This window comes from Notolabrus celidotus, unplaced genomic scaffold, assembly GCF_009762535.1.
Source record: "Notolabrus celidotus isolate fNotCel1 unplaced genomic scaffold, fNotCel1.pri scaffold_89B_arrow_ctg1, whole genome shotgun sequence".
In the NCBI taxonomy this organism is placed as follows: Eukaryota; Metazoa; Chordata; class Actinopteri; order Labriformes; family Labridae; genus Notolabrus; species Notolabrus celidotus.
Window position 1 is genome coordinate 21,820 of NW_023260448.1, and position 26,303 is coordinate 48,122.

The 26,303-nt window shown below is 44.4% G+C and overlaps 1 protein-coding gene across 1 annotated transcript in view; it reads right to left on the reverse strand.

Annotated features, from left to right (window-relative positions):
* The window catches only part of ttbk1a (tau tubulin kinase 1a), a 55,754-nt gene that overhangs the window by 14,206 nt on the left and 15,245 nt on the right, over positions 1-26,303 (reverse strand). Inside the window, exons 7-14 of the mRNA XM_034679461.1 lie at positions 21,869-21,934; positions 20,331-20,423; positions 20,013-20,138; positions 19,774-19,928; positions 19,287-19,497; positions 19,029-19,201; positions 18,007-18,347; positions 16,858-17,039 (exon numbers count right to left, since the gene is read on the reverse strand). Of these exons, the coding sequence (XP_034535352.1) occupies positions 16,858-17,039; positions 18,007-18,347; positions 19,029-19,201; positions 19,287-19,497; positions 19,774-19,928; positions 20,013-20,138; positions 20,331-20,423; positions 21,869-21,934 (1,347 nt within the window). The remainder of the gene's footprint in view (positions 1-16,857; positions 17,040-18,006; positions 18,348-19,028; positions 19,202-19,286; positions 19,498-19,773; positions 19,929-20,012; positions 20,139-20,330; positions 20,424-21,868; positions 21,935-26,303) is intronic.

Sequence of the window (26,303 nt, forward strand, 5' to 3'; positions counted from 1 at the left end):
AGCTAGCTTGTAGCTCCCGCACGTCGTGGTGGAGCGGCGCAAAATCAAGAGAACATTTCAAGCCGCCATGTTTACTGATGTCCTCTGAAGTCGAAGCAGAACACCTCACATGCTGACATCATGTTGTACTGCTATGTTCCAGGTCCTGAAAAATGCTAAGAATGTTAGCAATCTGACGAAATGCTGTCATGTCGCTGCTTTTTAACCCTCCTGTTATGTTGCGGGTCAAATTGACCCTCTTTAAAGTCTATGATAGGCAGTATCTGCCCTCCATACCAGATAAATACAGCATAAACATCTGGGCAGCATGTAACAGAAGATCAACATCACTCCATAAAAACCAAAAAATCAACATTTAAAATAAAATGAACAAAAATCTGTCATGTCAAACTATTGTATTTATATTTAGGTCTTTCTAATGTCCATTAAAAAAAGTTTTAATATGAATTTTAATGAAAAGGAGTTATCCTCACTGAACTATGACCTGAGGATTAAAGAACACCAGTGGACTCGATCTGGATTTCAATGGTTAGTAATGGAGTTAAAAATTAAATTAAAACAAATGTGTATCAGGAGTTTTTGGGGTTCTGACACTTTTGGATAATTGAATATGCCCCGGGTCAAAGTGACCCAGGAACATTATTGCAGGAGGGTTAAATGATCAGCAACAGACGAGCGGAGGAAACCAGACGGGACATGAGGCCATATTTCAAGCTAAAAAACAAGTGTGGGCCATTAGCACTGTTAGCCTGCAGCTAATGCTAATATCATATCCTGTATGAAGCCCAAAGACGGGGGCCGCCATGTTGGAAATGTTGATTCAACTTAATTTATAGCTAACCAGGAAACAAGCAAAGAGGCGGAGTTAAGACTACGACACACCTACCTGTCCGTCCAATCAGCCAACTCCCCCTAAGTCATGTATAACTCTTCTTCTTTATAGAATCAAATCAGCTGAGTGTACGAAAATTCACCCGGTAAGAGACCAACCTTACTTTTTAAAGACACGTCTCTCTCGGCTGTGAAGTCGGACACTTTAACACGGGGATCTGTGACTCACTGTTGGAGCCAGCCTCTAGTGGACACTGGAAGAACTGCAGCTTTCACTAAAGGTTCACATTTAGCCATGTCCCAGCTAGCATTATTATTTGACTGTGATATTACAGGGAAGGCAAAAAAAAAACATCTAAGCTAATGGTGTCGGCTAGCTAAAGGTGAACTGTGTTGACTGTCTGAGTTAATGAGTAAACAGTTAGCTTGTTCAGATTACTGAACAAAGCAACTAAAGCTAAGTCAAAGAAGCTAACGTGTTTTAAATTTACTGCGTTACTTATTGTGCAACACAGTTGAATGCTAAAGTAAGCTAGGAGGAGGTAAATGCTAACGTATGTCGTTCTATAACTGGCGTATTATTATGAAATACGTTGTGTAAAGTTGGAATATGGCCGGATGTCCAGAGATACACTTCCTGTTTATAGCCTAGCTTAGCTAACCTGGACGGTAGCATTTCAACATGTGACAGGATGTGGTAAACGTGGTGTGAGTAATGAACCCCCGTACACGTGTGTGCTTGATGTTTCCTGATTTGGTGTTATTGGTCTCTTTATGATTTCATTAGTTCTATCATTGAATCTGTTGAGAGCGATCTCTTTTAACATAAAGACACGGAGACTTTAACTTCATCTAAGACCGAACACAGAAACACGCAGCTTGTTCTCCAAACGTCTGCCCGACACTCAGACTCAGGCGACATTAACGACCCTCGCCCTTCAGTACAACTTAGCATCACGTTATTCCACCTGCTGGTGAAATGGAACAAAGCTAAAGAAGAAGAAGCCCTCGCTCTGCTCCCCGGGAGCTGTCGTGGAGTCACAGTCGTAGTTTCTTATCTCTGTCGTTCATCATATTCACACAGAAGACATTCTCCTCTGAGGTTCACGCTCAGGTGGGAAGCTAGCACGCTTTTATTATTGCTGTGTTCCCAGGTTAGAGTAGAGGGTCTGAAACAATGGACTGATCAACAACTGAGAGGACTATGGAGTAAAAACCAGGTCATAATTGAAGGTAAAAAACAAGTAGTGTAAATTATTAGCTGTGTCACAACAGCTAATGTTAGCTTTCAACCAGTTCTGGCTAAATGCTAACACTTTACAAAAATAAACATCTTCACTTAAGGAACTTCTACCTCTATTATTGTATTATGTAACAAAATAAAAGAGTATAATAGCTACTGAATGCTAACTGTAGCTGTTGTTTTACTTATTGAGTCATCAGACACATTTTAATTTGAAAATCCTTCATTACTGTGGCTTATATTCAATGTTTGTGCCTTTAAATATGACACAGATTTAGCTGTGTTATCTTTTTACTCTGTGTCCATGTTATAGTCATCTCTAATCGTATATTGTGACTCTGTGAAACTTCTGTTGGACATTTGAATGATTACCAATCCAGATAATCGTGATTAATCTCCCCTCGTGTCTGTGGAGACCCTCAGTTAAGAGTTCAGGTACTGTCTCTTTAAGACCCCTTCCCTTCCTACAAGCCCCCTTCATTCTGATTGGCCAGCTGTCTGGAATCCTGCCAGTTTAGAACACAGGAGAGAGTTCTATGTCTTTGTGACATCACTCTATGTCTTTGTGACATCACTCTATGTCTTTGTGACATCACTCTATGTGTTTGTGACATCACTCTATGTCTTTGTGACATCACTCTATGTCTTTGTGACATCACTCTGTCTTTGTGACATCACTCTATGTCTTTGTGACATCACTCTATGTCTTTGTGACATCACAAGACATTTAAACTCTACATGTCTGCAGATATGGAGCAGCAGAATCCTCCATCTTTGTTTAAGGTGTTGTTCCCTTCATTAAAGCAACCCTCAACATTCAGGTTTCCCGCCTCAGGATGATGTCAGAGGAAAATGGCCGCCGTGTGAATGAGGTACATAACTGTGCTCTGTTATAAACATCCCTTTAATGGACTGTCCTCTGTTCAGGTTTCATTGTCTTCAGTTTGTTAGGGACTCTGGTCCTGAACCCGGATCAGACCTGGAACCACAGCTGTGATCTGAAAAGGCTCGTTTCATAACCCCCCCCCCCCCCCCCCCCCCTTTGACTTATTGCATCCGGACCGTCAGATCCCTCTCTGGTCTGTTCTGGGATAAAGTGCAACAGTGAAATCCAGCGCTCACGAAACAGAGATGAAGAAGGAAGCACGATGAAGATGATCGGACACACACCACGAGATACGAGGAACCAGAAGAACCTCTACGAACATCTGTAAAACACGACGGAGCTCAGAGTCTTTCCAACGAACTCAGACCGATCCAGACAAAACACCAAGAACACAGAGTCCAGAACCACACGGCAACCTGGACTAACCAACACCCCCTTCAGCAGGTCTCTTTAAGAGTCTCCACTAAGACAAACAACACGTACCGTGTGTCAGTGAAGAATCAGTGAAGCACAGGGACCTCATCCTTTGGAAGACCTGATAAAACCTCAACACGAAAACCGAGCTCTGAAAGATTCAGACTCTAAATCTCCAGAACACCGTCCTGGACCAAGCTTGGACCAGCTGTGGTTCCTTTAGTGACTTTACTCTCTCGTCTTCAACACTGAGTTTAAATATCTCAGGACAGTTTGATCACTTAATCCACCCAGCAGCTCAGAGGAGCCGGACTAAAGCTGTTTTAAAGCAGAGTCTCAGCTTCACTGTATCTCCACCTGTCTCCTGAGTCTCAGCTTCACTGTATCTCCATCTGTCTCCACTGAGTCTCAGCTTCACTGTATCTCCATCTGTCTCCACTGAGTCTCAGCTTCACTGTATCTCCATCTGTCTCCACTGAGTCTCAGTTTCACTGTATCTCCCTCTGTCTCCACTGAGTCTCAGCTTCACTGTATCTCCATCTGTCTCCACTGAGTCTCAGCTTCACTGTATCTCCATCTGTCTCCACTGAGTCTCAGCTTCACTGTATCTCCATCTGTCTCCACTGAGTCTCAGTTTCACTGTATCTCCATCTGTCTCCACTGAGTCTCAGCTTCACTGTATCTCCCTCTGTCTCCTCTGAGTCTCAGCTTCACTGTATCTCCACCTGTCTCCTGAGTCTCAGTTTCACTGTATCTCCACCTGTCTCCTGAGTCTCAGCTTCACTGTATCTCCATCTGTCTCCACTGAGTCTCAGCTTCACTGTATCTCCATCTGTCTCCACTGAGTCTCAGCTTCACTGTATCTCCCTCTGTCTCCTCTGAGTCTCAGCTTCACTGTATCTCCCTCTGTCTCCACTGAGTCTCAGCTTCACTGTATCTCCCTCTGTCTCCACTGAGTCTCAGCTTCACTGTATCTCCACCTGTCTCCACTGAGTCTCAGCTTCACTGTATCTCCATCTGTCTCCTCTGAGTCTCAGCTTCACTGTATCTCCACCTGTCTCCTGAGTTTCAGCTTCACTGTATCTCCATCTGTCTCCACTGAGTCTCAGCTTCACTGTATCTCCATCTGTCTCCTGAGTTTCAGCTTCACTGTATCTCCATCTGTCTCCTCTGAGTCTCAGCTTCACTGTATCTCCACCTGTCTCCTGAGTTTCAGCTTCACTGTATCTCCATCTGTCTCCTCTGAGTCTCAGCTTCACTGTATCTCCACCTGTCTCCTGAGTCTCAGCTTCACTGTATCTCCATCTGTCTCCACTTAGTCTCAGCTTCACTGTATCTCCATCTGTCTCCACTGAGTCTCAGCTTCACTGTATCTCCATCTGTCTCCACTGAGTCTCAGCTTCACTGTATCTCCACCTGTCTCCTGAGTCTCAGCTTCACTGTATCTCCATCTGTCTCCACTGAGTCTCAGTTTCACTGTATCTCCATCTGTCTCCACTGAGTCTCAGTTTCACTGTATCTCCCTCTGTCTCAGCCTGGATATGTACCGTGGGACACGTGGACATTGATCTGATTGTAGTCCAGATGTCCACGGTGTTACAGGTCTTATCTTGACCCTGAAGACGTGTAGAAAGTTAAATCTGAGTATCAGACACGTTCAGGAACCACAGCTGCTCAAACAAGAACCACAAACTGAAGACCAGAACATATATAGGTCTGTGCGTCTGTCCTTTGAGATCTCCCTCTCTTTATGTTAAACAGCGCCCTGAAGTCCGACCAATCACAGACGCTCTCATTGGACCTCGTGGTTCAGGATCTGGTTTCAGAGACCCCTCAGGTTTTAAGAGTCCGGGCTGTTTGTTTGTTTTGCTTTAACACGTGATGCTGTTTGATTTTCATGTTCATGATTCTTTTGAATATTTTGAATATTTCATGAAAGGTAAATTAAATTGTAAGTTGCGTTTGAATGTCTGATTTGTGAACTCGTTACGTGAAATGTTTTCTTTCTTCTTCATTTCTTTTGCAACCTTGTTTTTCTGGGTGTAAATTGTCCCTTCAGGGCCACCGTACACAGAAAGCACACAGTTCTTAGATTTGAAAGCTCCTCTGAGCGATGACTCCTGAAACCGTTCACAGAGAAAACTCACACGTCTCTCTTCACACACAAACATTTAATGGGTCAGGGATCAGAGCCAGGCGTTCGGGGGGGGGGGGTCACTGGTTTTGTGTCGGTGAAGACGAGTCGTGAAGCGGTGACGGCGTATTGCTCGGGGGACGGGGGACGCAGACTCTCCAAAGTCTCGGTGCAAAACAAAAGACTTGATCGCCGGGACGACCTGCATTCCTGGACGATCGCTTCCTTTCCTCTCCGCGGGAAAAACAAAGAACTTAAAAAACAGCAGAGACACTGTAAAGCTTAACAGTCTGTAGCAGCCGCACTCTGTTCTCTCCTCCTCCTCCTCCTCCTCCTCCTCCTCCTCCTCCTCCTCCTCTTCATGGAAGGAACATCTTAGTTTCACATTATCCCCTCCGCTCGGCCTCCGGCTCTGTGACGTGTGCAACAGAAGGTTTGCAGAGAGGCGTTCAGAGTTTATTGCATGAAATTATTTCCTGTCGTCAGCGCTTCGCTCCTCTTCTTCTTCTTCTGTTCCTCCAGAGGGAGTCATACAGCTACGTGTGTGTGTGTGTGTGTGTGTGTGTGTGTGTGTGTGTGTGTGTGTGTGTGTTTTATATATGTATCTGATCATGTGTGTGTCTGTACGTGCAGAGTCACCCAAAAAAACTACAAACATGGCGTCCTCAAATGTTGTTGTTTACCAGATTTAAAGGGACAGTGTCCTTTTTTAAAGACTTAAATCAGGTCAGTGGCCACGGTTACATGATGCTCTTTAATTCTGAATTGAGGTTTACATGAGAACCCGTTTAATGGTCTTTATTCCTCTTAAGGTCTGGGGGTTGGGAAGGGTTCTGATTGGACAGGGGGGGCGGCGTGACGTCCTTACGTCTACCTGAAGAAAACAGAGTCCAGTTCCTGCTTCTTTTATTTTCAGTTACAACATGGAAGACCACACAAGAGACAAGTCCCTGGATTAACTTGGATGCCATCAACTCTTTTCCTGATATCCATTTCTTCTAAGGCTCATATTAAATAAAGACTCTCAGCTCGAGTCCAACGCTTGCTTCGGGCGGCCATCTTGGAATCTGTGCGTCATGGCGACAGGACGAGGGAACGAGCATGCTCAGATCGAGCGGCGTTAATTTAAAGAGGAATGAACGTACACATGATGGAGATTAAACTCAGAATAAAGCAGACACTTACTTCAGATTGAAGTTGAATTCAGAATGATCATTTTAATCTTTTTAAAGAGGATTTAATTTTTATTCTGATTTAAAGAGGAATTCAAAGTCTCATGGAAACCTAGCCAGTGATGTGTTTAAGGGCACTTTAACATAAAATGCGCACTGTGTCTTTAAGTGAAAGGTTAGCTTGTTAAAGTTAGACTGAATGTAAGGAGCGGATGTAGCCAGCAGGGGGCGACCTCACTGCTCTGATTGTAAGCTCCTCCCCCTCACTAGAGATGGTCTCAATCTCTAGTTTTCAACACAGCGTTATGTTCATGTCCCTTTAAGGTTTCACCAAGAGCAGGAAGAGGGGGCGGAGTCAGACAGGGGACACCTGGGGACACCTGGGGGACGGATAAGACGCTAACACAAAGACCTGAAACTGTTCCTTGAAGAGTCGAGACGCTGTCTGTTTTTTTAGAGTATAATTAGCTGAAAACGTTTCTTTTGTTGCTAGCTGAAATTAGCATTCCAATAAATAAGATAAGGTAACTTTGACGGATGCAGCTCGCTTAGCAAGCTGTCTGTGCTGCTAGCCCCTCCCTCTTCTCTAGCCACGCCCCCTCCTGGCTCCTCCTTCATAATGAGACATCCATGACTTACAAACCGTCTAAGAGAACTTAAGTTCTTCCTCTGAGAGCTTTGGGGGCGACTCTGCATGAGTGTGTGTTTAATGAGTGTGTAAATGTGTGTGTGTGTGTGTGTGTGTGTGTGTGTGTGTTGTCTCTCAGCTGCTGTTCTTGTTCATGAGCTTGGCTAACATCTGCTGCAGCTGCGTCCTGGACACGTTCAGCACTGAGTGTCTGCTCCGCGGGCTGCCGGGCGTGGGCAGGGTGCCGGCGTGTCGCCGTCGCACCGAGGCGTTGGCGGCGTTGATGTGGGCGGGGCTGCTCTCGGCCGAGCGGCTCCTCTGGATGAAGCTGCTCCCTCCGTGCGGGTACTGCTCCGTCTCCAGGGTGGAGGAGGAGAAGACGTAGGAGGCCAGCCTCCTCAGCTGATTGGGCCGCGGGTGGTGCCTCTCCTCTTCCAACTGCAAACAGACCAATCAGAGAGAGGGGGGGCGGGGTTAGCGGCGGCAGGAAGCAGACTCTTTGTAGTAAAATGAATGTTTGATGAAATATTTTCCTACGGCTACGTCAAACTCTTTGATTTGACTTTGCCCCTCCCCCTCGCTGACCAGGCGTTAGACAGGAGAGAGCTGATTGGTGCTCTCGCTCATCTAAAGCAGCTGATTGGTCAAAGGCTTTGAGGGGAGGAGCCTGTGAGAGAAGCATACAGTCTACATTTACAGCTAACACATGCTAGTAACTGCTACAGTCTACACAGGACAGGATGTTAGCTGCTGTTAGGATGTGGGTTGCCAGATTGGACAGACTAGCACCCCCTTCTATCTGCACACATATCCCCCACAGAGAAGAAGCACTTAAAGAGGACACAGAGTCACAGTCAGCACAACACTGCACATACTGACTCCCACTAGTCTACGACAGTCTGAGCCTGCACACTCTGAAGGGGAGGATGAGCATTGGAGATGCAAAAAGAAACGGGGAACACAAAAGAGAGATGGAGTCATCAAGCACACAAAACACAGACACACAACGGAGGAAAAAAAGGAGGAAGAATGTGTGAACAGAGGGAAAAAAAGAGGAGGAGGAGGAACAGAAACTGAGTGAGAGAACAGAGGTAAAGGACTATTCCTAAACTGTGCTTACCCCGAAACATCACTTTATTTCTTCTTGTGTTGTCCCAATGGCTCCCTCGCTCTGTCTCTGTCTCCTCAGGCGAGTCAAACTCGACATACTGTGTACTTTTAAAGCGATAGGGTGGGGGGGCAAAGGCGTCAGTAGTTATGTGGAGGGAGGGGGAGAATTGGAGAGGAGTAAAAAAAGAGAATGGCAGTCCTCCATGGTTGGCCTCGTGGCGCGGAGCTCGCTATCGGCACGGGAATCAAAGGAGCTAAAATGCACGACTAAAAGACGACTTCGTGCAAAACGACGTGAAAACAGCCGCCGGCGAGGGCGGAGCACCGGACCTGACGTGACGTGGATCAAACAATGAGTGCATGAGGAAATCAAATGGTCACATACATGTGGAACTCAAAGTCATAGATGGAGAACAAATCAAAGAACCAGCTCAGAGTCACACCTGATGGAGAGTGTGACAGGTAACACTGTGCAGGTACTCCAGCCTCTCACTGGCGCCACCATGAGGACGACATTTACACACACCACATGTTACAGGAAACACACATAAACACACACACACACACACACACACACACACACACACACACAGGAAGTTCAATGTAGTGTCATGATCTCCTGAGGATGAACCATTCTGACCTCTGATAGGAGAGCTAAGACATGAAGGAGCTGTAAGACGACTTTTCATATCGGGCTGTAGTAACCGCTCAAGCCTCTAGGGGGCGCTGGCTGGCAGACGATAATAATGGGGAATTAAGATTTTTGAATTTAAGGTAAGTTTTTTATTTTATAACCTAATAATCAATTTAACTTTTAAAATAACAAATCAATAAAAGAATGAACGAGTAAAATACAGTTTATATAAAGTTTCCTCTTTACACTGCAGAGTCATGTCTGTGTTTAATGCAGTGACTTCCACTGCAGAGTCATGTCTGTGTTTAATGCAGTGACTTCTACTACAGAGTCATGCCTTTTTAATGCAGTGACTTCCACTACAGAGTCATGTCTGTTTTTAATGCAGTGACTTCCACTACAGAGACATGTCTGTGTTTAATGCAGTGACTTCCACTACAGAGTCATGTCTGTGTTTAATGCAGTGACTTCCACTACAGAGTCATGTCTGTTATTAATGCAGTGACTTCCACTACAGAGTCATGTCTGTGTTTAATGCAGTGACTTCCACTACAGTCATGTCTGTGTTTGATGCAGTGACTTCCACTACAGAGTCATGTCTGTGTTTGATGCAGTGACTTCCACTACAGAGTCATGTCTGTGTTTAATGCAGTGACTTCCACTACAGAGTCATGTCTGTGTTTAATGCAGTGACTTCCACTACAGAGTCATGTCTGTTTTTAATGCAGTGACTTCCACTACAGAGTCACGTCTGTTTAATGCAGTGACTTCCACTACAGAGTCATGTCTAGTTCTAATGCAGTGACTTCCACTACAGAGTCATGTCTGTGTTTAATGCAGTGACTTCCACTACAGAGTCATGTCTGTTTTTAATGCAGTGACTTCCACTACAGAGTCATGTCTGTTTAATGCAGTGACTTCCACTACAGAGTCATGTCTGTTTAATGCAGTGACTTCCACTACAGAGTCATGTCTAGTTCTAATGCAGTGACTTCCACTACAGAGTCATGTCTAGTTCTAATGCAGTGACTTCCACTACAGTCATGTCTGTGTTTGATGCAGTGACTTCCACTACAGAGTCATGTCTGTTTATAATGCAGTGACTTCCACTACAGAGTCATGTCTGTGTTTAATGCAGTGACTTCCACTACAGAGTCATGTCTGTGTTTAATGCAGTGACTTCCACTACAGAGTCATGTCTGTGTTTAATGCAGTGACTTCCACTACAGAGTCATGTCTGTTTTTAATGCAGTGACTTCCACTACAGAGTCATGTCTGTGTTTAATGCAGTGACTTCCACTACAGAGTCATGTCTGTGTTTAATGCAGTGACTTCCACTACAGAGTCATGTCTGTGTTTAATGCAGTGACTTCCACTACAGAGTCATGTCTGTGTTTAATGCAGTGACTTCCACTACAGAGTCATGTCTGTGTTTAATGCAGTGACTTCCACTACAGAGTCATGTCTGTGTTTAATGCAGTGACTTCCACTACAGAGTCATGTCTGTGTTTAATGCAGTGACTTCCACTACAGAGACATGTCTGTGTTCAATGCAGTGACTTCCACTACAGAGTCATGTCTGTGTTCAATGCAGTGACTTCCACTACAGAGTCATGTCTGTGTTTAATGCAGTGACTTCCACTACAGAGTCATGTCTGTGTTTAATGCAGTGACTTCCACTACAGAGTCATGTCTGTGTTTAATGCTGTGACTTCCACTACAGAGTCATGTCTGTGTTTAATGCAGTGACTTCCACTACAGAGTCATGTCTGTGTTTAATGCTGTGACTTCCACTACAGAGTCATGTCTGTGTTTAATGCTGTGACTTCCACTACAGAGTCATGTCTGTGTTTAATGCAGTGACTTCCACTGCAGAGTCATGTCTGTTTATAATGCAGTGACTTCCACTACAGAGTCATGTCTGTGTTTAATGCAGTGACTTCCACTGCAGAGTCATGTCTAGTTCTAATGCAGTGCTGTCTGGACATCAGGTCTATCCAGTCTTGATCTTGATCCTTGTCCCTAACCCTTGGCAGTTAGCTTTTCAAATTAAAGTAATAAAGTTAGCCACGTTAAGTAAGACTTTCACAATAAAGCTTTAAAAGAAGCAGTTCTTATTTTATATTTTTTAAATGTGCAACAAAAACTATCAAAGTTGTAGTTTTTAAAAACAACGTGGGTAGGTTGAGTCACAGGATCAGCGTTTGGGGTTATCGTACGTACGTGAAACATCATGAAAACAGCTCAGCACACCTTCGTAAAGCTAACACTTCATCTACAGATCACTTCTTTGGTTTGGTCGTCTTTAAAAACCCGACACTCTTCAACGTGAACGAATCCACCGAGCAGGAAGTCTGCCGAACTACAGACTGGAACCATCGAGACGGAACCAGATCACTGATACGTCTCCAGAGTCCAGAAACCAAACCTGTCAAACAGCTCTACAATGTTTGAACGGCTTTAAAGCTCCACGTCTCCACTTCAGAGGAAGTGGCGCCGTGTGACCACGTGGTCAACACGTCGTTATTAAAGCTCGTGTTGTTTCAGACCGAGATCACGACTCGCTGATTCCATCTATCGGGAACGCGTCGGAGAGACGGCGTGGACTCGGAGCACCAGCAGAGAGACTTCGAGTGCAAGCAGGGACTCGTGTTGGGGGGGCGGGCAGGGTTTTCAAAATGTTTCTGTGACATCACAGAGTCCCGCCCCTTTAAGTTCCCCCTCTTAAAGTGACACAGACATAATCTCACACACCTCAACGCTAACTGTTAGCATGGACCGTAAACCAGGAAGAGACTGTTCCTCCGATAAAGACATCAATTCATAACGTGTGTGTGTGTGTGTGTGTGTGTGTGTGTGTGTGTGTGTGTGTGTGTGTGTGTGTGTGTGTATGTTGGGTGTAAATCACGTGGATTCTCCGCGTGTCGGAGAACACGTGAAAACACAGCAGAACAACTGAGGATGAAAACATCGTCAACATCCTGACAGAGACACATTCAGGCTACAGATCAGGTCGGACAGGAAGGAAGTAGATTCCCATTCATCCCTTCAGAATAAAACAATGGTCCAAAGAAAGAGTCATGAACAAAAAGCAAAGAGATGAAAAATTCAACTTTACTCCAACGATTAAAGGAAAAGAGGGCGGCAGCGTTCAGACAGCCGGACAGGGGGAACTGTTTAAAGAGTCACAGGCAGTCGAGGAGGAATCAAACCATCAGCAGCGTCAGAGCAGAAACAAGATATCATGTCTGTGATTGGATCAACTGGAGGAACGAGTTTCTAATCTCTTATATTTAAAGAGTGTTTATATCTCCTCATGTCCAGTCTTCCTCTGGTCCCTCTGCAGCAGCTCAAACTCTCTCCTGATCTCAGGCTACTGTCTCTTTAAGAACACTCATTTCAGCTACTGTCTCTTTAAGAACACTCATTTCAGCTACTGTCTCTTTAAGAACACTCATTTCAGCTACTGTCTCTTTAAGAACACTCATTACAGCTACTGTCTCTTTAAGAACACTCATTTCAGCTACTGTCTCTTTAAGAACACTCATTTCAGCTACTGTCTCTTTAAGAACACTCATTACAGATACTGTCTCTTTAAGAACACTCATTTCAGCTACTGTCTCTTTAAGAAAACTAATTTCAGCTACTGTCTCTTTAAGAACACTCATTACAGCTACTGTCTCTTTAAGAACACTCATTTCAGCCTGTGTGTGAAATGCTTCATTTCAGCTACTGTCTCTTTAAGAACACTCATTTCAGCTACTGTCTCTTTAAGAACACTCATTTCAACTACTGTCTCTTTAAGAACACTCATTACAGCTACTGTCTCTTTAAGAACACTCATTTCAGCTACTGTCTCTTTAAGAACACTCATTTCAACTACTGTCTCTTTAAGAACACTCATTTCAGCTACTGTCTCTTTAAGAACACTCATTTCAGCTACTGTCTCTTTAAGAACACTCATTACAGCTACTGTCTCTTTAAGAACACTCATTACAGCTACTGTCTCTTTAAGAACACTCATTACATCTACTGTCTCTTTAAGACAGTCATTACAGCTACTGTCTCTTTAAGAAAACTAATTTCAGCTACTGTCTCTTTAAGAACACTCATTTCAGCTACTGTCTCTTTAAGAACACTCATTTCAGCTACTGTCTCTTTAAGAACACTCATTACAGCTACTGTCTCTTTAAGAAAACTCATTACAGCGACTGTCTCTTTAAGAACACTCATTTCAGCTACTGTCTCTTTAAGAACACGCATTACAGCTACTGTCTCTTTAAGAACACTCATTACAGCTACTGTCTCTTTAAGAAAACTCATTACAGCTACTGTCTCTTTAAGAACACTCATTTCAGCTACTGTCTCTTTAAGAACACTCATTACAGCTACTGTCTCTTTAAGAAAACTCATTACAGCTACTGTCTCTTTAAGAAAACTCATTTCAGCTACTGTCTCTTTAAGAACACTCATTTCAGCTACTGTCTCTTTAAGAACACTCATTTCAGCTACTGTCTCTTTAAGAACACTCATTACTGTCTCTTTAAGAACACTCATTTCAGCCTGTGTGCGAAATGCTTCATTTCAGCTACTGTCTCTTTAAGAACACTCATTTCAGCTACTGTCTCTTTAAGAACACTCATTTCAGCTACTGTCTCTTTAAGAACACTCATTTCAGCTACTGTCTCTTTAAGAACACTCATTTCAGCTACTGTCTCTTTAAGAACACTCATTTCTGCCTCTGTGTGAAACGCTTCATTTCAGCTACTGTCTCTTTAAGAACACTCATTTCAGCTACTGTCTCTTTAAGAACACTCATTTCAGCTACTGTCTCTTTAAGAACACTCACTTCAGCTACTGTCTCTTTAAGAACACTCATTTCAGATACTGTCTCTTTAAGAACACTCATTTCAGCTACTGTCTCTTTAAGGACACTCATTACAGATACTGTCTCTTTAAGAGCACTCATTTCAGCTACTGTCTCTTTAAGAACACTCATTTCAGCCTGTGTGTGAAATGCTTCATTTCAGCTACTGTCTCTTTAAGAACACTCATTTCAGCTACTGTCTCTTTAAGAACACTCATTTCAGCTACTGTCTCTTTAAGAACACTCATTACAGCTACTGTCTCTTTAAGAACACTCATTTCAGATACTGTCTCTTTAAGAACACTCATTTCAGCTACTGTCTCTTTAAGGACACTCATTACAGATACTGTCTCTTTAAGAACACTCATTTCAGCTACTGTCTCTTTAAGGACACTCATTTCAGATACTGTCTCTTTAAGGAGCATCAAAGGACGACTCAACATTCCGGAACCCTCTGGCTCTACGAGGTCCTGTTCCTCTGTTTAAAGGGACCGGTAAAGAAACATGGCCGCCTGAAGGTTTGGAGAGGGACAAAGGAAGGAACATGGCAGGAGGCTTCTGATTGGTGGGTGCGACAGGTTTGACGCCCTTATAAGGAGATTTAGTGATCAGTGATGTCATGATTAGACCTGCAGTGATAAAACAGGCTGTAATGGTTCCAACATAATCCACCAGATCAAAGTATTTCCTGTTTGAACTGCTAAAGGGTTCAAACTTGTATTTTAAGGACTTTGATCAGGTGTGTTCGTTCCAAAGGTTGACGTCACCGCCATGACGGCCTGTTTCGCTGCTGCAGGCTGAAGACTCTGGACTCTTGAACATAACGGCTAATCTTCAGGGCAACACTTCCTAGCTAGCTTCTGTCCCGTTAGCGTTTGTAGCTCAACATATTTCCCTCTAACAGCTGAAGTTACAAACTTTAAGTCGTGCGTCCGTATTTTAAGATTGACGGTGTTTCTTGTGTTCTTACGTTGTGCCGCCATGACGGCTTTCACAGCAGGCTAACAGCTAACAGCTAACAGCTAAGACTGGGGGATGCTTTCACTATTTAATCGTCTTCAGTCTGAAGCTGATGGTGTCCGACTGCATGTGACCGAGGAACAGCTTTAAACGCTGCCGCCGTAAACTGTCTTCACGCCGCCACGTCAGTGACGTTCTTTAAGGACGAGTCCAGCAGGAGTCACAGTGAGCTGCTCGCTACCTCCAGAGAACGCTAACGCATTAAAATGCACTTCTCTCTAACGTCCAGCAGGGGGCGCCTCCTCTGATCATACATCAGTCTCTGTAACGTCCAGCAGGGGGCGCCTCCTCTGATCGTATATCAGTCTCTGTAACGTCCAGCAGGGGGCGCCTCCTCCGATCATATATCAGTCTCTCTAAGGTCCAGCAGGGGGCGCCTCCTCTGATCATATATCAGTCTCTGTAACGTCCAGCAGGGGGCGCCTCCTCTGATCGTATATCAGTCTCTCTAACATCCAACAGGGGGCGCCTCCTCTGATCGTATATCAGTCTCTGTAACGTCCAGCAGGGGGCGCCTCCTCTGATCGTATATCAGTCTCTGTAACGTCCAGCAGGGGGCGCCTCCTCTGATCGTATATCAGTCTCTGTAACGTCCAGCAGGGGGCGCCTCCTCTGATCGTATATCAGTCTCTGTAACGTCCAGCAGGGGGCGCCTCCTCTGAGTGTATATCAGTCTCTGTAACGTCCAACAGGGGGCGCCTCCTCTGATCGTATATCAGTCTCTGTAACGTCCAGCAGGGGGCGCCTCCTCTGATCGTATATCAGTCTCTCTAACATCCAACAGGGGGCGCCTCCTCTGATCGTATATCCTTCTCTCTAACATCCAACAGGGGGCGCCTCCTCTGATCGTATATCAGTCTCTGTAACGTCCAGCAGGGGGCGCCTCCTCTGATCGTATATCAGTCTCTGTAACGTCCAGCAGGGGGCGCCTCCTCTGATCCTATATCAGTCTCTGTAACGTCCAGCAGGGGGCGCCTCCTCTGATCGTATATCAGTCTCTGTAACGTCCAGCAGGGGGCGCCTCCTCTGATCATATATCAGTCTCTGTAACGTCCAGCAGGGGGCGCCTCCTCTGATCATATATCAGTCTCTCTAACGTCCAGCAGGGGGCGCCTCCTCTGATCATATATCAGTCTCTCTAACGTCCAGCAGGGGGCGCCTCCTCTGATCCTATATCAGTCTCTGTAACGTCCAGCAGGGGGCGCCTCCTCTGATTGGTTCCCTCAGTAAACACTGATGAGTTTTTGGTCTCAGTCTCTAGTTTCTGACCTTTATTGAACCCTTGTTTATGCTAGCTAAAGTTAGCATCCTTCCTGACATCACAGGACCTATGGACACACCTTGATCACCACACCAGCACTAGTCCCTAACTTGGAGTTTGCCGACCTCCCTCCTGGCTCCAGAAACGAACACTGCCACATCCAAAGAGCCAAACTGTACGGTGGACCTGATAGCGACCAAGCTACCTCTGATCTGACCCCATCATGAGCAGACGCCAGGAGGAGGAGGAGCTTAACTTCCTCTTCAGAAAGATCAACATTTAAACATTAACCATCAGATTCATGACGACCTCAAACCTACCAAACGACCTTCACGGCTCTCTCTGTCCTTGATCTCTCCCTCGCTCGCTGCTCGCCGCTCGCCGCCCTCTTACTTCCTAACGTTTCCTAAGGAGAGGTAAAAACCTTCGTGCTCATGGACTCTGACGAAGAGGAGGGGTCTAGACGTGAGCAGCCCTGTGATCGTGCTGGATTGGTCCTTTGAACTGCGTGCTGGCGGACAGGTAAAAGAGGCGGAGCAGCTGCAGCACAGCGCCCCCCTGTGGCGGAGTCCCCGCACAGCAGCCGTCCGCCTCCTCGTCTGTCCGCCAACACCAGAGAGCAGAGCTCTCCTCTGATTGGCTGGCTGGGTCTCTTACCGGTCTCTGAGGTCCAATGGGCTCCGACTCTCTCCGGCGGGGGCGTCCTGATGGTAACGAGTGACACGGTGACTGGGCGGGGCTTCCACCGCTCCTCCTGGATGCCTCCTCCTCCGTTAGCGTTAGCATCCCTCTGCTGCTCTCCCTGGTGTGGGTCTTTGGACGGACCACCAGCTCGCCTCCTACAGGGGACAGGAAGGGAGACAGAGCGTGAGCCGGGCTCAGGGTCAGAGGGTCTCAGGGTCAGAGGGTTTCAGGGTCAGAGGGTCTCAGGGTCAGAGGGTCTCAGGGTCAGAGGGTTTCAGGGTCAGAGGGTCTCAGGGTCAGAGGGTCTCAGGGTCAGAGGGTCTCAGGGTCAGAGTGTTTCAGGGTCATAGGGTCTAAGGGTCAGAGGGTCTCAGGGTCAGAGGGTTTCAGGGTCAGAGGGTCTCAGGGTCAGAGGGTCTCAGGGTCAGAGTGTCTCGGGGTAAGAGGGTCTTAGGGTCAGAGGGTCTCAGGGTCAGAGGATCTCAGGGTCAGATGGTCAGAGGGTCAGAGGATCTCAGGGTCAGATGGTCAGAGGGTCTTAGGGTCAGAGGGTCAGAGGATCTCAGGGTCAGATGGTCAGAGGGTCAGAGGATCTCAGGGTCAGATGGTCAGAGGGTCTTAGGGTCAGAGGGTCTCAGGGTCAGAGGGTGTCAGGGTCATAGGGTCTAAGGGTCAGAGGGTCAGAGGGTCTTAGGGTCAGAGGGTCTCAGGGTCAGAGGGTCTCAGGGTCAGAGGGTGTCAGGGTCATAGGGTCTAAGGGTCAGAGGGTCTCAGGGTCAGAGTGTCTCAGGGGTCAGAGGGTCTCTGGGTCAGAGGGTTTCAGGGTCAGAGGGTAAAGGTTGTCATATGTTTCCCCTGAAACTCTCCATGTTTCTTTAGTCTCTAAAAGTAGTATGGGAGGTAGAGCCTTCAGTTATCAGGCCCCTCTCCTTTGGAATCATCTACCAGTCAGGGTCCGGGAGGCAGACACCCTCTCTACTTTTAAGAGTAGGCTTCAAACTTTCCTTTTTGATAAAGCTTATAGTTAGAGCTGGATCAGGCTTGGACCAGGTCTTAGTTCTGCTGCTATAGGCTCAGACTACCATAGACTCTGAATTCTCTGGCGCACACAGAAGCTCTTACCTCCCGCCCTGAGCCTCCTCCTCTCCTCCTGCTCCTCCAGGGGGCGGAGCTCCTCCGGTTCCTCGTCAGTGGTTCCTGACGTGGTCGGCTGGAAGTCTCGTAGCTCCGCCTCCTTGTCGATGATGACCCACTCCTTGCTGTCGAAGTCCTCCTCCTCGGCCAGCGGGACGGAGCGGATGAAGGCGTTGCTGTGGGCCTCCTGGTCCCCCGACGCCACCGAAACCTCCTGACGACCACTGGCCTGACGGTCACCCCGGCAACCGGGGTCCACAGACAGCATCTGAGCCGGCTGGGAGGAGTACACGTGACGAGACGGAGATCCAAGGATGTCCATTCTGGACCTGCAGGACACACAGAGACAAGTTTAGAGACCGGGGGGGACACTGGGAGCTGTGAACCAGGAAGAGTTCCAATCAAGCCCAAGTCCGCTCTCAAGTCCATTAAACATGGTCCAAGGTTAGTCTTAAGTCCTTTATGTCATCGGAGAAAGACTCCAACAAACACCCGCAAAAAGTCCAAGTCAAGTTTCTAGTCATCTGAGCCAAGATCAGGTCAGTTCTAAAATGTATCAGGTTAGGTCTAAAGTCCCAAAAACCTGAAGTCTATAAGACAGAGTCCAAGTCAGTGAGGACAAGACCAAGTCAAGTCTCAAGTCCTTGGGTGCAAGTCAAAGTCAAGTCTCAAGGAAATAAGGGCAAGTCAAAGGACAGCAGAAAGACTTGTCCTAGGAATCCTAAAGCAAAGACTGAAGATGGTCCATGTCAGGGAGGAGAGTCCAAGTCAGGGAGGAGAGTCCAAGTCAGGGAGGAGAGTCCAAGTCAAGTCTCAAGTCAGGTGGTAAAAGTCCAACACGTAAGGAAAACCCAAACCACGTCGCACTTTGAGTCAAAGCATGTCTCAGGTCAACTCTCGGTTTAAGTTCCAGACTAAGGCGGGTCCCATGGCGGTCTCTCCTGTAAGGGTCTGAGTCCAGACGGAGAACAAAGAGGAATAAAAGAACCCGGGACCCGTGAGACCTTCACCTCTGTCCGTAGCCGTCAGCTCGGCCTTCAGCTGCTGACAGGCGGTCAGATTCGGGGCTGTTGACTCGGTGGTACCGTAGCGACCGGCCCTGACCTGTTGGCGATTCAGGGGCTCCACCTCGAACAGGGGACGCTGGACACGCCCCCCGACCTGACTCCTCCTCCTGAGCCCCCTGAGAGGAACAAGGAGAGGTGTTATTGGAACATGTTTGAGGACTGTGGACTGAGAAGAGAGAGTGACGGTTAAGAAGTCCAGACCTTGTTCAGGCTGATCCTGAGTCTGTTGCGGTTGAAGTCCGTGTCCTCCCAGGCCTCCCCCGTCTCCCCGGCGTGCTGGACGCTGGTCTCCCCCGGCGGCCGGCTGGGCGGGACCGGAGGGGCGTTCTCCTGATCGCTGAGATGTTCGTCCTGCAGAACGTCGTCTGTGTTCTCCCGCTGAAGGTCTCCAGGGACAGGGGTCACGATGGCTCTGAGGACAGAACCAGACTCAGTCCTGGTCTTTCAGAGACTGAACGGACCACATGGAAGCTAAAGTAGCTGTTAGCCCGGACCTTTGGAGGGTCAGAGGAACTTTACCCCGGAACTGTCGGAACGCAGACCCTCAATGGGGGCGCAGGAACCTTCTAGTTCCGAGGAAAGAAGTTCTGGGGGCTAAAAGACCCCTGGACTCTTGGTCCAAATGCACCTTTAGTGACCATATTTAGCTTCCCCCAGGATTTAGGAGGACTAACGGCTCAGTACTTACCCCACCATGGCGGCGGTGGGTCTGGTGTTGTGCTGTGGTTGCGTGGAGGCACTGGTCGACAGCGTGACATCACTTCCTCCCTTCTCCCAATCAAAAGGCTCGTTCTCGGTGATGATCCGCTCCTTCATGCTGTTCTCAAACACCGACATGAGCAGCTGGAAGGAGGGAAAGAAAGGGGGACTCATGAACCTTCAGTCCGGGTTTCAGACCACACAGGGGGGGGGGCTCACTCTGCGTACCTGGTAGTCTGGTTTGGTGTAGTAGTCCAGGGCCAGGACGTGGTCCAGGAAGATATTAAACTCTGAAGGCATGTGTTTGAGCAGCATCCGATGGTCGTAACGCTCTTTGATCTGACCCACTTGTTCCTGCAGAAGAAGACCAGAGGTCATTTAAAGGTACAGAGGAGGAACACTCAGGGTGTTAGACAGTGAAGTGTGAGCTCTGTGTTTGGTCTCCTCCTCCTCCTCCTGAGAGGAACACCAGCTGTAAACGTCCGTGTGTGTTTCCTGTCAGATAAAGTCTCGGTGTTGTTCTCGCGGCGTCACGGGGACTCTGACCTTGTCTTTGATCTTTCGCCACGGCAACTGTCCGACGGCGAACTCCACCAACATGTAGAACAACGACCACAGATCGTCATGGCGACCCATTTCCTGTTGAAACAAGACGAAAACAAATGGACACGATTTTTATTCTCTACGTGACGTCTTCCAAAACTGTTTGTTTTAAAGGCCGTGCTCAACAGCGCCCCCTGTGGACGTTCATCAAGATTAACATTAATTAATCATTTTATTTGTAGAGAACTTTTCAAAAGTCAAGTTACACAAGTCAAGATGAAGAAATACAACATATTTTAAAAGAAAAAAAAATTAAATTAAACAAAATTAAAATAAAATAAAATTAAATTAAATAAAACAAAATTAAAGAAAACAAAATAAAATAAAACAAAATTAAATAAAATAAAACAAAATAAAATAAAACTCGATAAAATAAAACAAAATAAAATAAAACAAAATAAAATAAAACTCAATAAAATAAAACAAAATTAAATAAAACAAAATTAAATAAAACAAAATTAAATAAAACAAAATTAAATAAAACAAAATTAAATAAAACAAAATGAAACAAAACTAAATAAAACAAAATAAAATAAAACAAAATTAAATAAAACAAAATTAAATAAAACAAAATTAAATAAAATAAAACAAAATAAAATAAAACTCAATAAAATAAAACAAAATAAAATAAAACAAAATAAAATAAAACTCAATAAAATAAAACAAAATTAAATAAAACAAAATTAAATAAAACAAAATTAAATAAAATAAAACAAAATAAAATAAAACAAAATTAAATAAAACAAAATTAAATAAAACAAAATTAAATTAAATAAAACAAAATTAAATTAAATAAAACAAAATTAAAATAAAACAAAATTAAATAAAACAAAATAAAACAAAATTAAATAAAACTCAATAAAATAAAACAAAATTAAACAAAACAAAATTAAACAAAATTAAACAAAATTTAATAAAACAAAATAAAACAAAATTAAATAAATCAAAATAAAAAAAACTAAATTAAATTAAATGAAACAAAATTAAACAAAATGAAACAAAATAAAATGAAACAAAATAAAATAATACAAAATTAAATAAAACAAAATTAAATTAAACAAAATTAAATAAAACAAAATTAAATAAAACAAAATTAAATAAAACAAAATTAAATAAAACAAAATTAAATAAAACAAAATTAAATTAAATGAAACAAATGAAACAAAATGAAATAAAATAATACAAAATAATTAATACAATTTCATTTTTCTAAATGTTGTATCTACATGTGGTTTTATGAGATCTATAGAAGAACCACTTTGAGTTAGTCATGTTCAATGTTCAGTTCTTCCTGTAGCTTTAATTGAACGTTATCATTTTTAGACCTTAAATAAAAAGTCTCAGAGTCCTCCGGGACACTCCAGATGTTCAGGATGTTTCCACATCACCTGAGACCCAGAGTCCTCTGAGACCATCAAAGTAAACAAGTGTTTCAACAACAACATGAATCCCCCCCCCCACGGTAAGAAAGCAGCTCTCACCTTGTTTTTATGAGCGTTGACCGAAGCGTATCGGACCGTCCCCCTGAAACCCGCCACAGTCCTCGGCTGGACGCAGAGAGGAGGAACAGTTAGTCACAGAAAGGAGGACCGAGCAGTCAGCACACTATTCACCCTTTCACTAACACTGCTGTGTTTACAGCCTGATGAGAGGATGAGTGTGAACACACTGAGCTGCTCAGGATCCATCAGATCATCAAGGTAAGAAACACACAGAGGATTCTTCTCTGACACATTTAATGAGTCATTACTGAGAATAATAAAGACTGTCACTAAGACCACAACAAGACTCTACTGTCACTAAGACCACAACAAGACTCTACTGTCACTAAGACCACAACAAGACTCTACTGTCATTAAGACCACAACAAGACTCTACTGTCACTAAGACCACAACAAGACTCTACTGTCACTAAGACCAGAACAAGACTCTACTGTCATTAAGACCACAACAAGACTCTACTGTCCCTAAGACCACATCAAGACTCTACTGTCCCTAAGACCACAACAAGACTCTACTGTCCCTAAGACCACAACAAGACTCTACTGTCATTAAGACCACAACAAGACTCTACTGTCCCTAAGACCACAACAAGACTCTACTGTCACTAAGACCACAACAAGACTCTACTGTCACTAAGACCACAACAAGACTCTACTGTCACTAAGACCACAACAAGACTCTACTGTCATTAAGACCACAACAAGACTCTACTGTCATTAAGACCACAACAAGACTCTGCTGTCATTAAAACCACAACAAGACTCTGCTGTCATTAAGACCACATCAAGACTCTACTGTCATTAAGACCACAACAAGACTCTACTGTCATTAAGACCACAACAAGACTCTACTGTCATTAAGACCACAACAAGACTCTGCTGTCATTAAAACCACAACAAGACTCTGCTGTCATTAAGACCACATCAAGACTCTACTGTCCCTAAGACCACAACAAGACTCTACTGTCATTAAGACCATAACAAGACTCTACTGTCATTAAGACCACAACAAGACTCTACTGTCCCTAAGACCACAACAAGACTCTACTGTCATTAAGACCACAACAAGACTCTACTGTCCCTAAGACCACAACAAGACTCTACTGTCATTAAGACCATAACAAGACTCTACTGTCATTAAGACCATAACAAGACTCTACTGTCATTAAGACCACAACAAGACTCTACTGTCATTAAGACCACAACAAGACTCTACTATCACTAAGACCACAACAAGACTCTACTGTCACTAAGACCACAACAAGACTCTACTGTCCCTAAGACCACAACAAGACTCTGCTGTCATTAAGACCACAACAAGACTCTACTGTCATTAAGACCACAACAAGACTCTACTGTCATTAAGACCACAACAAGACTCTACTGTCATTAAGACCACATCAAGACTCTACTGTCACTAAGACCACAACAAGACTCTACTGTCATTAAAACCACAACAAGACTCTACTATCATTAAGACCACAACAAGACTCTGCTGTCACTAAGACCACAACAAGACTCTACTGTCACTAAGACCACAACAAGACTCTACTGTCATTAAGACCACAACAAGACTCTACTGTAACTAAGACCACAACAAGACTCTACTGTCACTAAGACCACAACAAGACTCTACTGTCATTAAGACCACAACAAGACTCTACTGTCATTAAGACCACAACAAGACTCTACTGTCACTAAGACCACAACAAGACTCTACTGTCATTAAGACCACAACAAGACTCTACTGTCACTAAGACCACAACAAGACTCTACTGTCACTAAGACCACAACAAGACTCTACTGTCATTAAGACCACAACAAGACTCTACTGTAACTAAGACCACAACAAGACTCTACTGTCACTAAGACCACAACAAGACTCTACTGTCACTAAGACCACAACAAGACTCTACTGTCATTAAGACCACAACAAGACTCTACTGTCACTAAGACCACAACAAGACTCTACTGTCATTAAGACCACAACAAGACTCTACTGTCACTAAGACCACAACAAGACTCTGCTGTCACTAAGACCACAACAAGACTCTACTGTCACTAAGACCACAACAAGACTCTACTGTCACTAAGACCACAACAAGACTCTACTGTCATTAAGACCACAACAAGACTCTACTGTCACTAAGACCACAACAAGACTCTACTGTCATTAAAACCACAACAAGACTCTACTGTCATTAAGACCACAACAAGACTCTGCTGTCACTAAGACCACAACAAGACTCTACTGTCACTAAGACCACAACAAGACTCTACTGTCATTAAAACCACAACAAGACTCTACTGTCATTAAGACCATAACAAGACTCTACTGTCATTAAGACCATAACAAGACTCTACTGTCATTAAGACCATAACAAGACTCTACTGTCATTAAGACCACAACAAGACTCTGCTGTCACTAAGACCACAACAAGACTCTACTGTCACTAAGACCACAACAAGAATCTGCTGTCATTAAAACCACAACAAGACTCTACTGTCATTATGACCACAACAAGACTCTACTGTCACTAAGACCACAACAAGACTCTACTGTCATTAAGACCACAACAAGACTCTGCTGTCATTAAAACCACAACAAGACTCTGCTGTTATTAAGACCACAACAAGACTCTACTGTCATTAAAACCACAACAAGACTCTGCTGTCATTAAGACCACAACAAGACTCTACTGTCATTAAGACCACAACAAGACTCTACTGTCATTAAGACCACAACAAGACTCTACTGTCACTAAGACCACAACAAGACTCTGCTGTCATTAAAACCACAACAAGACTCTACTGTCATTAAGACCACAACAAGACTCTACTGTCATTAAGACCACAACAAGACTCTACTGTCACTAAGACCATAACAAGACTCTACTGTCATTAAGACCACAACAAGACTCTACTGTCATTAAGACCACAACAAGACTCTACTGTCACTAAGACCACAACAAGACTCTACTGTCATTAGGACCACAACAAGACTCTACTGTCATTAAGATCACAACAAGACTCTACTGTCATTAAGACCACAACAAGACTCTACTGTCACTAAGACCACAACAAGACTCTACTGTCATTAAGACCACAACTAGACTCTACTGTCATTAGAACCACAACAAGACTCTACTGTCATTAAGACCACAACAAGACTCTACTGTCATTAAGACCACAACAAGACTCTACTGTCATTAAGACCACAACAAGACTCTACTGTCATTAAGACCACAACAAGACTCTACTGTCATTAAGACCACAACAAGACTCTACTGTCATTAGAACCACAACAAGACTCTACTGTCATTAAGACCACAACAAGACTCTACTGTCATTAAGACCACAACAAGACTCTACTGTCACTAAGACCACAACAAGACTCTACTGTCATTAAGACCACAACAAGACTCTACTGTCATTAAGACCACAACAAGACTCTACTGTCATTAAGACCACAACAAGACTCTACTGTCATTAAGACCACAACAAGACTCTACTGTCACTAAGACCACAATAAGACTCTACTGTCACTAAGACCACAACAAGACTCTACTGTCACTAAGACCACAACAAGACTCTACTGTCACTAAGACCACAACAAGACTCTACTGTCATTAAGACCACAACAAGACTCTACTGTCATTAAGACCACAACAAGACTCTACTGTCATTAAGACCACAACAAGACTCTACTGTCACTAAGACCACAACAAGACTCTACTGTCATTAAGACCACAACAAGACTCTACTGTCATTAAGACCACAACAAGACTCTACTGTCATTAAGACCACAACAAGACTCTACTGTCATTAAGACCACAACAAGACTCTACTGTCATTAAGACCACAACAAGACTCTACTGTCATTAAGACCACAACAAGACTCTACTGTCATTAAGACCACAACAAGACTCTACTGTCATTAAAACCACAACAAGACTCTACTGTCATTAAGACCACAACAAGACTCTACTGTCATTAAGACCACAACAAGACCTCTACTGTCAATTAAGACCACAACAAGACTCTACTGTCATTAAGACCACAACAAGACCTCTACTGTCATTAATAACCCACAACAAGACTCTACTGTCATTAAGACCACAACAAGACTCTACTGTCATTAAGACCACAACAAGACTCTACTGTCATTAAGACCACAACAGACTCTACTGTCACTTAAGACCACAACAAGACTCTACTGTCATTAAGACCACAACAAGACTCTACTGTCATTAAGACCACAACAAGACTCTACTGTCATTAAGACCACAACAAGACTCTACTGTCATTAAGACCACAACAGACTCTACTGTCATTAAGACCACAACAAGACTCTACTGTCATTAAGACCACAACAAGACTCTACTGTCATTAAGACCACAACAAGAATCTACTG